At 41.4% G+C, this 18,294-nt stretch overlaps 2 protein-coding genes across 2 annotated transcripts in view; one reads left to right on the top strand and one right to left on the bottom strand.

Annotated features, from left to right (window-relative positions):
• lrba (LPS-responsive vesicle trafficking, beach and anchor containing) overlaps positions 1-18,294 on the bottom strand; it is a 176,218-nt gene that overhangs the window by 55,847 nt on the left and 102,077 nt on the right. Inside the window, exons 37-40 of the mRNA XM_085356880.1 lie at positions 17,393-17,517; positions 17,036-17,050; positions 12,507-12,650; positions 10,596-10,732 (exon numbers count right to left, since the gene is read on the bottom strand). Coding sequence (XP_085213006.1) covers positions 10,596-10,732; positions 12,507-12,650; positions 17,036-17,050; positions 17,393-17,517 — 421 coding nt within the window. The remainder of the gene's footprint in view (positions 1-10,595; positions 10,733-12,506; positions 12,651-17,035; positions 17,051-17,392; positions 17,518-18,294) is intronic.
• mab21l2 (mab-21-like 2) lies at positions 7,627-9,283 on the top strand. The gene has a single exon (XM_085355797.1). The coding sequence runs from the start codon at positions 8,057-8,059 to the stop codon at positions 9,134-9,136; it is 1,080 nt and encodes a 359-aa protein (XP_085211923.1). The 5' UTR covers positions 7,627-8,056; the 3' UTR covers positions 9,137-9,283.

The following is an 18,294-nucleotide window of genomic DNA, read 5'->3' as shown; positions in this document are numbered from 1 at the left end:
GTCAAGCAATTTTACCTTTGCATTTGTAAGGTAACCAAAAAAAATGGAGACTTAACATAAATAGCTACTTGCTTCTATGATCCATGGATCTCGTTTTAACTTTTGATATGCAGCAGAGAGCTTTCTGACAAACCGAGAGCACATTTACAATGCCAATTTCCAATCAGCAAGGCTGGACATCGATCTTTCAATCAAAGCCGCGTGCCTCTCTGACCTCAACTGAATAGCAGAGGCTCGTGAGAACAGCAGGTACACAGGTGCTGATTGTAATATCAGTAGCCTACCAGGCAGACTGGCATCCATAAACAGGCCTATCCATCAGGCTGGTGCGTTGCCTTTGACGTGTGTGTCAGAGGCAGACGAAGGGAATAAATGATGGAGAGAGGGGATCAATCAAAGGAGGGGAGGGGGAGGCACCTGCCCCCTGACTGGTCCAGTCAAGCCCAGAGATGGAGCATGATGGAGGGGCTAGGCTCAGGTGCAAAAAAAAGGAGGGGGTAGCTCTTTGTCTGGAGATGCTTGGTTAAGTGTGAGCCAGGTCAAAATGGCCACAGTGGTCTGTGGATGTGTTAAGGTCCAAAGTCAGGTCACAAACAGAGAGAGGCTGAGCGTGTTTGTGAAGGAGGTTGTTTAGAGCGCCTGCCTGTGTGTGTGTGTACGTGTGTGCGTGTAAGCGCAAGGAGGCATTAGTCATCATTATGTGGTGAGATGAGACTGTCTAATGGTTCTTTACGTGATTACCTATGTGGCAATTGTCTTTCCCTGACCTGTCCTACCTGGTTACCATTTGCAGCACAGATGCATCGTCGGCCTGTTTTTCACAGGAGTCACGCTTTACATCGCATTGCAAGGGTTACAACAAAAACAACACAAAAATGCTTTGACTGTACTAAAAAAATTCAAAAAGCAAGCTGAATGATAAATAATTATTATGTGCAATATACCTGGATGTTTTAATTGGATTATAACACTGGTAGAAAAACGCTGAAAACAAGACTACAAATCTAGAAGCCACACAAGCTGCTCTGAAAAGGTTTTTTTGCAAAGCAGTGTTTAATTCTAATGTAAACATGCTAAAAACTATCATTTTAGTATGATGAGCATATAATGAGCGTAATTTAGCAATGAATGCTACTCTCACTACTCTCAAACCGACGTTTTGGACAGATTTTGGAGAGAAAGGGAAGCACACATTCTGATTGTGGCTCTGAGATTTCAAGTGCAGTTTCAAGTGCATTTTACCTGTCAACCTCAGAAACCACCAGCAAATAGAAAAACACTGCAAGAGCACAGAAAACACAGCAGAAGCTGAATAAAACAATGAAAGAAAAATAGTTTAACCTCCTAGGACCTGGCGTCCACATATGTGGACATCACATTTTGGGTTATGTAGACTAAAATACTCAATTTTGCTCTACCTGGGCCTGATATCCACTTACGAGGACATTATACTGCTACTGTTCTATCAAAATTTTAAACAAATATCCTCATATGTGGCTCTTATTTTTCTTAAAAATGCATGTCGTGGAAGAGTTCGGGTGTTAGGAGGTTAAAACTTAAAACTTTAAGTTATAAATATAAATGGTAAATGGTAAATGGTAAATGGCCTGTATTTATATAGCGCTTTACTAGTCCCTAAGAACCCCAAAGCGCTTTATAACATGAAAAATAAATCAAAGGAACAGGTTGGTGACACTAAAGGAAAGTCGAAGCATCACCAGAGTCATGAGGTTTAAACCTGATATGAATGTTTGTAAAATAAACAACACAAAAACCTGATGAGATATTTCAGTCTGGACCAGTGTTGGGCCAACAGTAAAATCAATACATCTAACAAAAGAAACAATAATCAGATAATGGCCAAAATCTCAAAGATGTCTAATAATAATTGCAGGTTTAATATATGCAAAGGGTCAGATTCTGAATGAAGGGTCGATGTCTCGATATGTCTACTGAAGACTTCAAGTTCATTAATCATCAGTGACATAGCCTTATTCAGCTGGATGTGAGGGACTGTACACAACAGTCCATGTGGTTGGAGACCCAGTATCAGCATGCAAGGGTGCTTCACCTCCTACTGGGCAAACAGAAATACAGTTCAGAAACCTTAATTTGGTGTTATCTCCTATAGTTGGCTTAAATAATTCCAGATTTCCCACATATGTATTTTTGTTGACAAGTTCCCAAATCTGTGCGGTAACTTGACTTAAATTGAGCATTTAGATTATTGGATTCCCCAATGATTGGATGATCCAAAGTGGGCTGGGAAGAAGGAGCCTGATTCTTGACAGTAAACTGGCCGTGGATGTTGGGAATTTAAAGACAGAGAAAATCATTTCACGCTTGTGAAATCTGTCTTTGTTAAGGAAACACTTCATGCCTTCCACCTACTGTAATTACTGCACCTGAGAACCGGGCAGAATGCAAAAGAGTGAAGGAAAGTGAAGGACTAGAAAGAGAAAGGTCAGCCTAACCCTTCGCTCTACTAGTCGTTGCCATAGTGTGGCTGAGCGATTTATTGACAATCTCAGAATGTGCTCCAACCAATAGAGTGGAACAGTATGAAGGAGAGACAGTGAGAGGCCAATATGAATGAGTGAAAGGATCTCTTTCCTTGGACTCATTGATAATGACATACCTGCTTGGGCTGTCCGTTAGTCCTATAGCACACACTACTTAGGCTCTAACTGGAAAATCAATAGGCTCCTCTCTCAGAGACCTCTGGCTGCCATGGCTCTTTGTGATTGGCAGCTCCAGCCAAAGGTCGTCCCTGGCGACCACGAGGGTTTGGTGGAGCAAGCAGCCGAGGGGGTGGAGGGGGGGGTGATCCCTGCAGTCTGACACTTTGGGAGAGCTTAACGATATGGGACTGGTTGCTACATAACACACCAGGGTGGTTTTCCTTGACTGAATGGTCCTTCATTCAACTGCTTGAACCAACCCTGGGTAGCCGTCACCACCCCACTAATTAGAGTTACCAATGTCTTCTCAGTGGGGATTTTATTATTGCGTAGCGCAAGGCTGGACACTGACAAAACTATTGACAATCTTTCAAATGTTTTCCCATCTCTGTTTTTGTTTTTCTTTTGGAAGAAATATTTTGGAGACTTTGTGTGAAAATTTTAGGGGTATTTTTGTAGCAGTTTGCGTACAGATAAACTGATGACTTCATATGAGGCATATAAACCAAATGAATTCGAGTGAAGGTATTTTGACATTTAATAATGTGCAATACTTTGTAAATCTGTCTGGTCCAGCAAGGGATTAATCGTTTACATCTCTGCCATCAATTTCTTTACAAATGCTGTGTCACAGTTCTGATTTCGTAAATATACCAAGTCACAGTACACAAGTTGATAACAATCCTCAATCTGGAAAAAATTTAAATTAAAATAAAAACAAAATCTCATCTTCAAGCACTTTAATGATCAATGGAAAGCATAAACATATTTCAATGTTTGCAGCTCCTGCAACGCCCCCTTCAGTATTTTCACCCTTTACTTTATTCAGCTGTTAACACTGCAAACTCCAAACACAGTACGATAGCATGGAGCACGCTCAAACTGCACTAGGAAGGGTTACAAACGCCATCCAATCAAGCTTTTGCAGATATTCCCTTTAACCAATCAGCTGGGGGGCAGAGCGGATTTCACTTCCTCATACATGCGATATTAGCAGTCTCCAGGAGAGGCTCTGCAACAATAACTCTGCATGCAATATTGATGGCTGGTGTCTAAACGCAGAGAGGGTGCTGTTAAACACACACATACACAGGCAAACGCACATCTGCTCTGCTCCGTGACTTCATCAGTTCTGCTATCTGCCGAGCAGATGCAGAGGCCTGCCAGGCAATTAGATGCCTGCGATGATTTTCTTTGAGCTCTCTATGGAGCTAGCAGCTGGCTCCATATGGGTACGGGAGACGGCAACAAAACGTGTGAACAAGAACATCAAAATTTACTCTCTCGGTTCACACGTGTGCGGATGTTACTCATGTGCAGTGTGTGTGTGTGTGTGTGTGTGTGTGTGTGTGTGTGTGTGTGTGTGTTGGGAGGCAATGAGTCACTTTCTCTGGACCTATCATGTTTCCAGAGAAATAAAGAGAGCAGAAAAAAAGGAATTACCTAAAACTGGCAGCAGTGCTACTACACCCCTCACTTCAAAGTACAAAGCAAGAAAGGAGATCAGTGTTAATGAGTGCAACTCGACTCTCAGTTTACTTTAGTACTGATTATTGAGACTAACTATTAAACAAGTAGATGAACCAAATAACCCAACTCTCACCTGATAAGGAACCAAATGTATCTTTGAGGCTTTGATACCAATTTTAAACTAAGGTATACAAATATTGTAGTTTATGCTATCTGGAAAGAGCCGATAATTGTGTGAAAATGGCAAACTCAAAGCAAGAACAGAGAGGGGGGGATGCGTGTTTTTGTCTAGTTACTCATCAGCTGGCAGATATTTGTGCAGTCAGTTTTGCGCTTACGAGGGGATGGCTGTGGAGTCGCGCAGGCTTGGATCAAAGAGCTCTTTGACAGGATCTTCTCTACACTCAGAAATGAGAAAACCTTCAAGGAACACTGAATGTTTTCCAGAGATGTACAGAAAAACGTATGAGTGACTGAGTGGGGTAAATGAGGTACAAACAGTCGGCATTTGCCGTTCATATATATAACAGTATATATGAAAGAAACTATGAGTGTTAAAAAAGCAAAGAAAATTCTAAAATCTCTGCTCCAACGTGTGCTGACTGCGTTTCTGTTTTCCAAACTTCGATGGACATGTAGTAAGCTGAAATATAATGACGCCCCTATTCTGACATATGGCTGACCTTTGCACTTTGGCTGAAAAAACGATTTTATTAATCCGACACGAGGTATCCATTCTATAATAAAAATGAACACAGTGGCTCAGGAACGCGTGGTGTGATAAGTGGGCCCGAAAAGATCCCTAGCGTCTATATAAAACTGTACGTTTGTGTCACCGTATATTTCATTAAACTAGGCTTAGCATCTCCTTCATAATATTTGGACACTTGCTCTCCAAGTAGAGCCGATTAATCTCTCCGGAGCTGCGAGCTTGATAATAAACAGTCATCCTGAAATCACACAGCCAGACATTTTTTCTCACTTATTTCATCTTTTACTAAATTCCAAAGCCACATTAGGATAACGGCTGCTTGAGGGAAGACCTGGCGAATATCAGTTTAGTATTTTTATCAGCAGTATTTCACAATAAATCTATGTTTGGAAGCCAAAATAAAATGTCACGACGCACCAGCAACACTTCCCCTTGAATGTTTTCTTGGTGAGGAAAGTTAATCCGACACTAAAACTCTGTGCTATTATCTATGGGGGTCGGGGTGGGGGGGTGGGTCCTGCTAGGTTATTATTAATAAAGATAAAAACTCACTCATAGAATTTAATGAAATTAAATGTAGGGGGGTTTTAGCACTTATTGCTACACCTACATGAAGCAAAATGTGCTGTTTGCACAGGAGGCAAAAGCAGTATATCGTGTGTGTGTGTGTGTGTGTGTGTGTGTGTGTGTGTGTGTGTGTGTGTGTGTGTGTGTTTGTTTTAAACACATCTAGTTTGAGCTCAAATACTAAAAAAGGTCTCAAACGTCTTTTACAATATAGCTAAAAAAAAAAATTACACATCATGACTAACTTCACACTTCTCAAAATTATCACCACTTGTGGAAAACACAACATGATAAAGTCCAGAAAATGTGGCAACTGTGAAGGTTGGCTCATTAATCTGAGGCTTTTCTGAAATGTTTATGTCTTATTTCAGTATCATTTGCATAGTTTGGCCACTTCATATCAGCGGATGGCTCCTGGGAATCATTAATGAAGCAATATTCTGCCTTATCTATAATTTAGTAACAAGTGTCAAAAGTTTCCTTTATTTTTCTTATTTTTGTTTTTTACATTTCATTTGCAGGAAGCTTGGAGCAAACTCCATATTTGACTCTTTGAACAAAAATACAGCAACCTTGTTTTCTCTGCAGCCTTCAGGTTGCAGATGAAACGCACGACAGATTCTCTATTAATCGGTGGCAGCCACAGCAGAAGGCCTATTTGCCTCCTACCAACATTCACTCCGAGAAACACCTTCCACACGAAGCTTCAAAAACGATGCCTGATCGCCGCTTATTATTGATTTTATTTCAAGAAAATGAGGTTACAATAATCGACAGCAGTCTTTCAAAATTCTAGGCCTAATCTGAGATGCTTTGATCAAAATATATGTTTGCATAAAATTAATCCAAATATTTAAACTCATTTTTTAAAAGACCTGAAAGTCTCATCAAATGTTTCATTAAAATCTAATTTAAGACGCACTATTATCGCAATGTCGTTCTCTGGACGCGTGACGGGATAGAAAAGGACTAAATATTACATGTTGCTTAAACATGCCCTCACACCCCAGCCTCTCGTCTGTGAGAGGATGTAATGGCTTCTTTAGTTCTCCAACACGCGGTGACAAAGGGATGTCTACGCAAAGACCTCTAGTTAAATTATTCAGTATATGGTCAGGGTTCACGGCGATCAAGCCACGGGCGGTGTGTGAGGGAAGTGTGTTAGGGAAGACGCGCGCGCGCACACACACACACACACACACACACACACACGCTGAATAAGTTATTTAACTAGACACAATGTTGTGTACTGGCTGTGTAAAAGATGCTAAACCAATCCCAAAAATACATCACTTGATTAGTTAAACAGCTCATCAGGTTTAGGAAAAGTCGTTGGGGCCGTTTTGGTTTCGTTCGCGTCACTAAAGAGCTTCAGAGGGGAAGCTGCAGGTGCATTGGACACATTTATCCCAGCAAACAATACACCGACAAAACTGTGTCGATCGGAGATTAATCAGCAAGAAGAAAAACACACATAATAATTAATTAAAAGAAAATGACCCATGGATGTGATATTAAAAAAATCGATTTTCACAAAGTAAGGAGAATTGGGATTGATTTCAGATGAAGAGGGAATAAAAGAATTTTCACTTTTATTTCACAAAATAATACCAGCAGATCATACCTGGTGTTAGGTGTCTAATTCAAAACATGGAGAATACGCCCAAAATCCGCAAAACCCCGAGTATAAAAAAAAATTAAGTCAGCGATGATCAAGAGTTTTTTATGAAGAAAGTGGCGCAAAAGCCTATAGACGTTGCGATTACTGAGCCTTGGAAGTCGGAGTGGCATTTTTATTTTTTTAAGATAGAGAAAGAAACTTGTTAAATTAAACACTAGGAGAAATAGCGAGGCACTTATCTGCAGAATGCAAGCAGCTGTTAAGTTAAAGATTCAAAATCTCAATCCTCAAAATGCAGGAGAAGCTGCGCGTAAAGGAGCAGCACTTGTCGTGGAAAAAAAATGTTTTACTGTCGGCGCGGAGAGTTTACACCGGCATATGAAGTATAAACCTAAAGGTTTGTGTTTTCCTGTGTCGACTTGGGGAGCGCTGGACTGCATGCACCGTGTGCCCAGATGCTGTCGAAGCGAACTGGAGCTCTCCTGCAGGACCGTCTGCCTCTGGCAGCTCTGATTGGCTGCCTGCACTGACAGCTCTGCACATGATTGCAGGAGGAGAAGCCCGACCCCCTTCACTCTTCTAAAGGAACCATTCATAAAGTACACAAATCCAGCTCAAAGCTGAGTGTGGACGAAAAGTGAGCGGGGGCACAGAGGAGAGAATAAGAGCAAGAAGAGATGAGTGGTCATACGCGGCGTTTTAGCCTTTAGCGTCTACAGTCCGGGAAACGGATGGTGACCTACAACCTGAATATGAATCTTCTTAGCTGTGCTGGAAGTGCTCATGTCTTGGACTGATATTTAGTAAGCTATTACGTTGCATCCCTATCCGTTTCCTCCTCCTCACACTGACGTCCATCCGCTGCAAAAGCAAGGAGGAAAAAAAAAAACTTTGATTACACATTTTTCCTGCACGGTGAGCGTTTGCCTCTGGCTTTACCGGTAAGCATTGGATCCGTCAAATTACTGCGACTCTCCGGTGTACAGCCCGGACCTCTGCCCGAACATGATTGCGACGCAGGCAAAGCTGGTTTACCAGCTTAACAAATATTACAACGACAGATGCCAAGCTCGCAAAGCGGCCATTGCGAAGACTATAAGGGAGGTTTGTAAAGTGGTGTCCGATGTCCTGAAAGAGGTGGAAGTGCAGGAACCCCGCTTCATCAGCTCCCTCAGTGAGATAGATGCGCGCTACGAGGGGATGGAGGTCATCTCCCCCAATGAGTTTGAGGTGGTGCTTTACCTTAACCAGATGGGGGTGTTCAACTTTGTGGATGACGGCTCCTTGCCCGGCTGCGCGGTGCTGAAGCTGAGCGATGGCCGCAAAAGGAGCATGTCGCTGTGGGTCGAGTTCATCACAGCCTCGGGCTACCTATCAGCCAGAAAGATCCGCTCAAGATTTCAGACTCTGGTGGCACAGGCCGTGGATAAATGCAGCTACCGTGACGTGGTAAAGATGGTCGCCGACACCAGCGAGGTCAAACTACGGATCAGGGAGAGGTACGTGGTGCAAATCACCCCCGCATTCAAGTGCACTGGGATTTGGCCTAGAAGTGCAGCTCAGTGGCCCATGCCCCACATCCCCTGGCCCGGCCCTAACAGGGTAGCAGAAGTGAAAGCCGAGGGCTTTAACCTGCTCTCCAAAGAGTGCTACTCGTTAACGGGGAAGCAGAGCTCCGCAGAGAGCGACGCCTGGGTCCTCCAGTTCAGCGAGGCCGAGAACAGGCTGCTAATGGGAGGCTGCAGGAAGAAGTGTCTGTCCATCCTCAAGACTCTGAGGGACCGTCACCTGGAGCTGCCGGGACAGCCCCTCAACAACTACCACATGAAGACCCTGCTGCTGTACGAGTGCGAGAAACACCCGAGAGAGACCGACTGGGACGAGTCTTGCCTCGGAGACCGACTCAATGGTATCCTGCTGCAACTCATATCCTGTCTGCAATGCCGCAGATGTCCCCACTACTTCTTGCCAAACTTGGACTTGTTTCAGGGAAAGCCTCACTCAGCCCTGGAGGTTGCTGCTAAGCAGACATGGAGACTAGCGAGGGAAATCCTCACCAACGCTAAAAGTTTGGACAAATTATAAACTGGTTGTCAAGACTGCAGCGAAGGACATTTTTGGGATAAAATTCAAAGACTATTCTTCAACCGAGTCTCCAAGAAATGTGAAAAGAAAATCAGCAAGAAAATAATGAAGCGAACAAACAAAACCCCCACTTTTGTTTAATAATAAATGGAGCAATTGGGCCCCTGCCGAGAGAAAGTGAAGGTACAGTTTCAAATAAATGTAATAAATTTTAGTTGTCTTCTTTAAATGTTTTCACAAAGTGAAGAAACTTTTATTTAAATATATGCACAAAACTCGTTAAGTGAAAGAAGAAAATGTAGCGTGCCAAGTTCATTTTTTTCCATTATGTGACTTAAAGAAGAAATGTTAATAAAATGTTGCAAATTAAATTACAACTTGGCCTCATGTTTGGACGTCTTTGGACAGCTGAGATGGCAACTTTGCAAATCTGTTTCACTTTAGCTTAAAAAAAAAATAATCACAGGACAAAATTTAAGTTGATGAAACACAGGCAGAAAAAAGATTAATATGATTTAGCAATTTATTTATTTTTTTTACGTTTTTATTTTTAAAAGGCCCATTTTAGGCCATAAGTTATTGTAAGAGTGCCAAGCTCAACGGGATTGGATTTTTTTGGATTGTTGTTTTTTAAATGAATGTAAATCCAGGCTCTGGTGTTAATGTGTAGGTCTGGGAGCATCTGTGCTCTGTTTGGACAGTGGTACAAGCACAGGGCCTACAGCAGAGTGAGAAAAAAAAATCTAGTAATGAACTGATTTTACTATTTGAAACCTTTATTGCCATATTTATGGCATTCTCCATGTTTTCATCCACATATTTCTGATATAAAACAACACCCAACTAAATGTGGATTTTATTAAAATAACACTTAAATAAATATGATAATTTTACAGAGTCTTAGCCAACACCCACCATACACTGACAACAAACAGCCACCTGTAGGTCAGCACTCCTCTTACTGACCAATATTACTAAAACAAATTTAAATCATTTTTTATTTTCAACTCAGAGCATAATTTAATGCAATTTCAACTTGTGTTTTTCTTATAGTGATGAAACAAATGCTGCACACTTACATGATACAATTGCTAAATTAGCTGTTATAACAATGTTCTACCAATAAAGATTATTTTTTAAATTAAACTTAAAAAACTTTCATGGGAAAATAAAATGAGTTTCATAGAATCCAGAAACCACTGTAAAGAGAAAATAAAACACAGACGCAGTTGGAATCCAACCTTATGGTAACTTCAACCGCGTCTCCTCTTTAGCAAATGTTTAGAAAAGCTTACAAATGAACTAAAAAAAATATTTTATTAATTTTAAAACAAAGCGGACATAAAAACACACAAGCTTCTGTGTGACATTTAGATGCCAGCAGGGCCTATCGGAAATCCAAGCATATCTTCTGTAAGTGACCGTGAGAAACATGGTCAATGGAGCTTGAGTCCCTTACCTTTGGATCGATGCTCTTGAAGCTGGGCTCCTCTTCATCCACCTCGAAGTAGAGCTCGGAGGCGGTGATGGACAGGGTGCCTTTTACCACCACAGCCGGAGCCACGAGCTGAGCGCTGGTGCTCATGTTTACTGGGCCTGGAGGACGGACAGAGACACAGGCCGGTCACAAAACGAGAACGTCAAACTGGGGGACCACTGAGCGCTAATGCGAAGCTGTAAAAAGGAAAATCAAAAGAATCCAACCTGATGGAAAAGTTAAAACAAACCAGGGATCTGGTTAATTCGTGAAAGTTAATCATGGTAAACGGTAAAGATAACGTTAACGTCTGACCACTTTTAAAGCTGACGCACAATCGCGCAGTAACCAACTTCCACGGTATTACTTTTACAATAAAGCTGCCATGTTTTTAAAAAACAAAATGCTTCGGTTGTTTAAAATAATCAGCGTTTTATTGGCAAATTTAAGACAAAACCAACACACACGAAACAATAGAAGTTCACCAACACGTGTTTTTACTTTATGTAATAAAACGGTGTGGGGCAAAAAAAAAAAGCCGAAAACACTCAAAAAAATGACTGATTAAAATACTACTTTGCGTCACAACTGTCAAAACTGACTGTTCATCAGGATCCATTGATCGGTGGCTTCTGGGAGAAGCTGTATTTCATCTCTCATCAATCTTAATTTATGCCAGTATGACAATGAGAGCCTGGCTCAGGGGAGCTGTGGGTGGAAGCTCTGCCCGGCTCTGCGCATATGAGCCATTGTATTTGCAGATGTGCGCCGCGGAGCTGCGGGCTTGATTTCCCCGAGCACCCTCGCGCTCTCGCACACGGATGGAATAAACAGATATGTATATAGTCATCCCTTTGCCTGTCGTGAACCCCGTGAGTACTGACATGTTATCCGTGGGTTGAAATAACATTTTTTGTTCCGTTCACTCAAAGACATTCAATTACACCTGGAGCAGACAGCTGCTTAAGAGCACAGCTAAACCTCTCCCGACAACTTCTACGCACTTCTCGCGGGATAAATCACACGATTAGACAGGATTCAGTGTTTAATCCCATTGTCATCCAGATGCATTATTTTTATAGCACTCTAAGCCCAATTACTGCAGCTTAGTCTGCTGAGCGCTGTCGCTGCGCATAATATGCGGATTACACGGCAATAGGCCTATTAAATGAAGATTATTTAAATAACAGACATTAAAAAAAAGGAGGTGGGGCAACATCGTGAACTGGAATCTCATTTTCATTCTGCAGCTGCAATAGCTGACCAGGCTCACATGGAGGGAATTTGAAGTTTTATCAAAAGGAAAAACTACCCTCCTTCAATCAGATAATACCTCATTTGAAAAGAGCTATCCTGGGGTAAGCTGCTACTGCCAGATAAAAAAATGTTTAGAGTTGCTGCTTGGGCCGGTGTGTGTGCCTGTGTGTGTACAGTATGTTTGTAAAGCAGACCTCCATTGGCAGAGGCAGGAAAGTTAAGATGCCATGGTGGCACTAGCACTCCAGTGTGCTATGAGAAAGTGATGTATGCTCATTAAAAAGCTGGTTTTCCTTTGTTTATAAAGGAGCTGTACACACAAATTACTCAAGTATGAATGTAAAAAGAAGCACAGCAATATAATAAAACACCAAGGTCATATTGGAAAATCACAGCCTGCTTTGGAAGATAAGGAAGACACTGTTTGGATTTGTTTCGTGTATAGATTCCTCGTATTCAATGCAGTGAATCAGAGTTGCACATGTAGCAAAAACTCAAACTACAGTGCCGCCATTTCTTTATTTGGTCTGAACTGCAGGGGGGAAAATTACAACACAGACACAAACACAAGCAGGGAGGTGGGGGAATGACCGAGGAGCAGATATGGGAGGTGGCGAACACGAGCTGCTTCTTTACCTGTGACGTTCTCCAGGTCCTTGTCCTCTAGTGACGACAGAGTGTCATCATCTCCGTCGAGGGATGCCTCGCTCTCTGAGTTTTGATTTCCCAGAGCCTGGCTCCCGATGGACTGCTTGCCTTTGAGAATATCGTCCTCGGATGCTAGAGTGGGAAGCAGGAGGGGGAAAGAGCCATCTTATTTTGCATTTGAAGTAATTACAGCATAAAAGTCAAGGTTGTATTTCATACTGTAGATTGACACGACACGAATGCATCCGACTTTATTTTATGAGAGTTTAAGGACACAAAAGCTTTCACATCAAGTCGATTAAAAAAAAAAAAAAGAAAGAAAGAAATTGATGCACATTTTTAAAAAAGAAAAGAAAAGAAAAAACAGCTCTTATAAGCAATCCCCTTACACACAGTAAAAATAACAGTGGACTAGTTATTTGTATCCATTATCACACAGTGAAAATAAAAGTGTTTGTTTCTTTGTTAAAATCAATTAAAATCAATTGTCAACAGTCTTCTTCAAGATTCAACTCCAAGTAAAATCTTATATTTCATTTTCAGAACATAATTAATTTATGTTTTACAAAATGAAGAACAATCTGAGGCCTTTTAGTAAGATAAGGCAAGTTTTTTAATATGATCTGGATGTTATGTTTTTTGCTTTTTTTCACTGAAGTGAGCATATGGTGTGTTTACCCTAATGCAACTATTTGCATTTGAGTCTTTACCTCGATGCAGCGGTTCAGTGCAGCGCTCACGTGCACTGCATTTTCAGACAGTCACAGCTACGAACAACACGAGACAAAACCCAAATGCAAACACAACCCTAACTGGATTTTTCCCCCATTTACCATGAAGCATAACAAACACAACTTCACACTCAGGCTTTTCAGACACATTTAAACAAAATGATGGTCACACACTTCCCGTTTTGATTTTAGCCGACACAACTTGAGATTCCAAATACATTATTTAAAAAGACAAAAAAATCTGCAAATCTGCAAACATTTACAGAGCCCCGTACTTCCCCAGCGGTGCATGGTAAAGATCCACAGACGCAAGTTCACAACACAAAGACTGGCTGGCAAGTCTTCTACATTTGTAAACATAGCTGGCAATACAGAGAGTGCTTTCACTGCTTCTGTGCACGACTTTGTGTTCTAATCCAGCACTCAGCTGCAAGTAACCACGTTCAGTCCGGCGAGTCGCTGAACGCATATCCAGGGGATTTTTTGTCATCACCACCTGGGATTGCGGTGGAGATCAATTGCACTTCCTAAAAATGCACAGCCGTGCCGTGTAGCCGTACACTTTGAAACCGCTAGACGAGCGCGGCTAAAAAATCTCTTGTCATGGAAAATATGCAGCTCACTGATATTTAGAATGGCCTTCCTGTAATTAAGCCTCCCTGGAGGATTCTTTAGTTAGCAGCACTGAAATTACTACCAGCTCCCCTAATACGTACCACATGCCATTGTATTCGCACCAAGCAAGTGGACAGGGGACTTGTCAGAGGAGCTTAAAAACAGAAATGTATTTGAACTTCTATGCATTGCATGCTCAGCAATTATCCTCCCCCTCATATTAAGACGGCACTAGCGCACAGTATCAAGCCATGAAAACCTCAAACAGCTTATAAATAGCTCTTTAGTCTATTCGCTGAAGTACATGCAACACAAATAATGACAACTCAGCATATTGTGGGTGTGTGTGAGTCCATTAGGAGCTATTTTGGCTAAAGTTACATCACTTATCACCAGATACATAAAAGTGGACATAAGTGACAAGCTGTGTGCCAGCCTCCCAGCCTTCCTGTTCTTAAAGTAGGTAACTTTTTCTCTTTTTTGAATATGACGTGTGTGTGTGTGTGTGTGTGTGTGTGTGTGTGTGTGTGTGTGTGTGTGTGTGTGTGTGTGTGTGTGTGTGTGTGTGAGTGAGTGAGAGTGTGACAACAATATGAAATTAACTAAAATGAACTACAACTGTTCTAATACTTATGAAACAACTTCTCCACCCCCCCCACACACACACACACACTTTTTCTTTTTTTAAGAACTTTAAGAAAAAGAAAAAAAAGAAAAGGGAATTAAAAAAAAAAAAAAAAAAAGGAAAAGAAAAGGAATTAAAATAACACAACTTTAGCTTTAACATCACGGCTTTTACCATCTTGTTAATCACTGTAATGCTTTTAAATTATGCCGTGATTACAAGCTATGCGTGGAGCGGGAGTGCCACATTAAGAAAAAAATCCACGGCACTTCAACCTCATCACTCATCACGCAGGGAGCAGAAATGTACATAAATCCCAACTGGTTACACTCTTTCCAGGACCCCTTTTCCCTCGCTGAGAGGTTCAACTACCTGCTTATACAACACAAGGCATGCATGGTCGCGGCAATTAAATTGTCAGAATTAACAAATTTGTTTTTAACGGGAGCGTAGCCAGGAGTGTGGTCATGAGGCGAGTATTGATTACCAGAACAGAGACATTAGTCTTCAGGTATTTACTCTGCCACCTCTGGTACACGGGCCCGGGACCAGACCAAATCAATCCCTAGAAAAGATGGTTCTTTCCAGCTGTAAATACATAACAGCCTACTCAAGCCCTACTGGCAGCCACACACTCTCCTGTGGAAATCATCTTGGCACTGTATGAATGATAACAGTTGTCTATATCTTTAACACAGAAATGCTTTTTTTTTTTTTTTTTTTTTGCACATATTTCCCCAATCTTAAGAGCAAAGCATGATTAATGGAAAATAAAATGCTTTTAGAATATATCAACAAGTAAAAACTGCATTTTTCCCCCTCGTTGCTTCCAATTTTCTGATTATGTGAGAGATGTGAAAAGCACTGCCACAGGTAGCTAGCAAATGAGGGTAAATTCAGGCTTGATCTTATGCTAAATATTTTCTTAGGGAGCGAGACTGCATTTTCCCTTCTGCATCTGATGAATATAATTACAGCCAGATATGACCTTTGTGCTCTGTTTGAAAACTCAGCCCTGCGTTCTCATCCCGAGCTGCACTTCCGTAACAAATGTCGGGTCGACTAAAACAAGACAAAAGGTTACATCAGAAAATGTATGCCGTCAGGCTTCACTGTCAAAGAGTTATTTTAATGATATATTCCCATAGTTTATCCAGGTAGTATACTCTCAGGAGGCAGCGCAGTCTTTCCAAAACTGGCCTCTGGCTATTTTTACACAGGCTTGACTTTGAAACTAAATATTGTTTGCAGGAATTTGTCTTCTTCCACCAGTGATGGATGTATAGAGCACATGAGCTGAAATTATTTTAGATATAGCAGAATACCAGACCGAATACCTGAATAACCAAAACATAAGGAACTCCTTCCATGTGAATGTCTTTTCCTCTACTAAAAAATGTTTTTTAAAAAGGCAACGATAGAGCATGAGTATGTCTGTTCTCTGCCGTTACTTAGCTGAAGGGAAAACACTGAGGAATTCAAACAGAAAGTAAAAATTTGGAGCATTGCTGCAGAGGAACAGCAACCAGCTGGACTCTGGCCTCGTTCCCCAGCTGCCTCCACACTGCAGCCATTACTGCAGAGCAGAGGTCTCCCAGGATCCGGGGTTCCCAAACATTTATTGCTTTTAGATCGTATTCTTATTGAATCCTGTCACACCTGCCATTTGTCTTTAAGAATGATAACGCATTTAAAGGGTAGTTTTGCAGGTGACACACCGAGGACATTTTTGGCTCGGAAATGTCCATCTTTCTATTCTTTTATTTTATTTTTTTTAGGAGAAGGCAATTGATTGTGCTGGTTAATCTTGATGTAAACGCCAGGGATGAGCTGGATACTTGCAAAAAATGAAGGATTATATGCACTTTTTCCTGCAGGAATGTGTGACTTAGACTCTGCTGTTAGCTGATAACTAATCTTGTAATCAGACAAAGATGGGGGGGGGGGGGGGGGGGGGGGGGGGGGTCTACATTATAGTGGTAAAGGAAAAAAGAAGTCAGTGTTGTTGGTGTTCACTGTCAGAACTGATTATCCCAGACCATGTAAAATTATCAGTAACTGAGGCCTTTCTTCAACTCCAATTTGCGTTTTTGCTAGCATTCTAATAAACTTGAAGGACCGGCACAATGTTTACTGTTAAATAATATTAGACATGACTTACACATATTAGTGACAAATTAATAGCAAAAGCCAAAGTCTTAGCACAGGAGTTCTATCATGTTTGGGGGGGTTTTGCTGGCATTGCTGGGGTCTGTGTTCTCCTTTAGTGGGTTGAGTGATTGGACACAAAGTTGTTCTGACCGATCACCTTCATCCTGTGATCAAACACTTCTATCTTAATGGGTGTGGCTTCTTTTAAGGCTAGCAAAAAAAACAAACACCAAAACAAACAAGGACCTAATGGATGGTTTGATTAATATGAAAAATTATATACATTTAATTTCAACTCTAAAAATCTTCCTGAAATGAAAAGTTCAAATCCGACAGTGATCCTTCATTCGAAAGGTGAAAAAAAGAAAATATGAGGCTGAGTGAATGTTACTTACCACTTATATCAGCCACTGTTATGCAGCCAAGAAAAAAAAAGAATAAATAAAATTCAATACGTCATGTTATCCACAACATCTCAGTTAAACATGTTCTGAATAAAGCAAGCCAATACGAAGGCGGTAGTTCGGTTTTGCATAATGGGTGGCTGTGTATGAAATTACCTGTGTGTGAAATTCAAATGTGGGTGTTTTTCTTCTCCTCCGTTTTGTGGTACAATAAATCGTTTATTGCAGTGTGAGGACTAATTTTTATTGCCTTGTAGCTGGTGCTACCACCAAATGAGTAAGAAAGGCTGTGCTATGAACAGGCGGGGGAGTGGGGGGGGGCACAAAAACCTGGTGGATGAGACTGACCATGTTCAGCCACAGCTTTGAGCGTAGCTTCTGAGTGACTGGATCCAAAGGGGTTCCTGACGCAACGACGTCGCCGTCTTAAATCGTCCTCCCAGTAGTCTAGGCGCCAGAAGTCCCTCGGCCTGCTGCAACGAGACAGAGGTAGCACATGTGTTAGCAATTACCAGCCAGCATGGTATAGCAACCCAGCATTAGCACTTGGTCCGAGCAAGCATACATAAAGCCAGCATTGTGTTTGGAGGGCTCCCCCCCACCAAACTCTTAGAATTTGTCTTTAAAAACATTCACTTACACACAAGCTGAAATCCCACATTATTGTATCCCTGCCCCTGACAATGAGGCTCTCCATCCCAGAAGCAAAGGTGCTCTCTTTTTTTAGTTTTATCCCCCTCTTTTGATTCGCTCTTTGGGAAGAGGAGCTGAGTAAGTGTGCGCCATCACAGTTCAAAGAGTAAACGACAGTGCGATCATTTTGCACACACTGTTGTGGCACGCACTTTCATTCCAGGCTCATCCCAAGCCCAGCAGGACACCTCTTGTCAGAGTTATAGCTAGCATGATACGGAAAGGCCATTACAAAAACTAGGATGGTTAGCATTACCAATATTAATCAATGTCTATGAGTTCAATATTTGTCCCCGAAGTACATCATCCTTTACCAGAACTGATCAGTAATTATTCTGCTCTCAAGGAAAGGAAAGTGTTAACTTTTAATGAGGACTGTGACGCAGGCTATATAAGAACTTCTATTTTTATTATTTAAAATATTAGTAAAATCAAGAGACTGAAGGCACAACAAAGCGTCGCAGCAGTCGTTTTGTTCTGTTTAGGTGCTTTTATTTCTCTTCTTTTTATTAGGAAATCAGTTCCTTTGGTAACTAGGCAGCAAGAAAAACTGTAAC

The sequence above is a fragment of the Diplotaxodon limnothrissa genome, linkage group LG6 (genome assembly GCF_057381915.1).
Source record: "Diplotaxodon limnothrissa isolate DT_005_m linkage group LG6, D_limnothrissa_male_GT1.1, whole genome shotgun sequence".
In the NCBI taxonomy this organism is placed as follows: Eukaryota; Metazoa; Chordata; class Actinopteri; order Cichliformes; family Cichlidae; genus Diplotaxodon; species Diplotaxodon limnothrissa.
The sequence above is the reverse complement of the archived record's forward strand: the minus strand, read 5'-3'. Positions and strand labels throughout refer to the sequence as shown.

What these genes read in the sequence shown, in the direction of transcription:
- mab21l2 (XM_085355797.1), top strand. Translation starts at nt 8,057, where the DNA reads ATGATTGCGACGCAGGCAAAGCTGGTTTACCAGCTTAACAAATATTAC.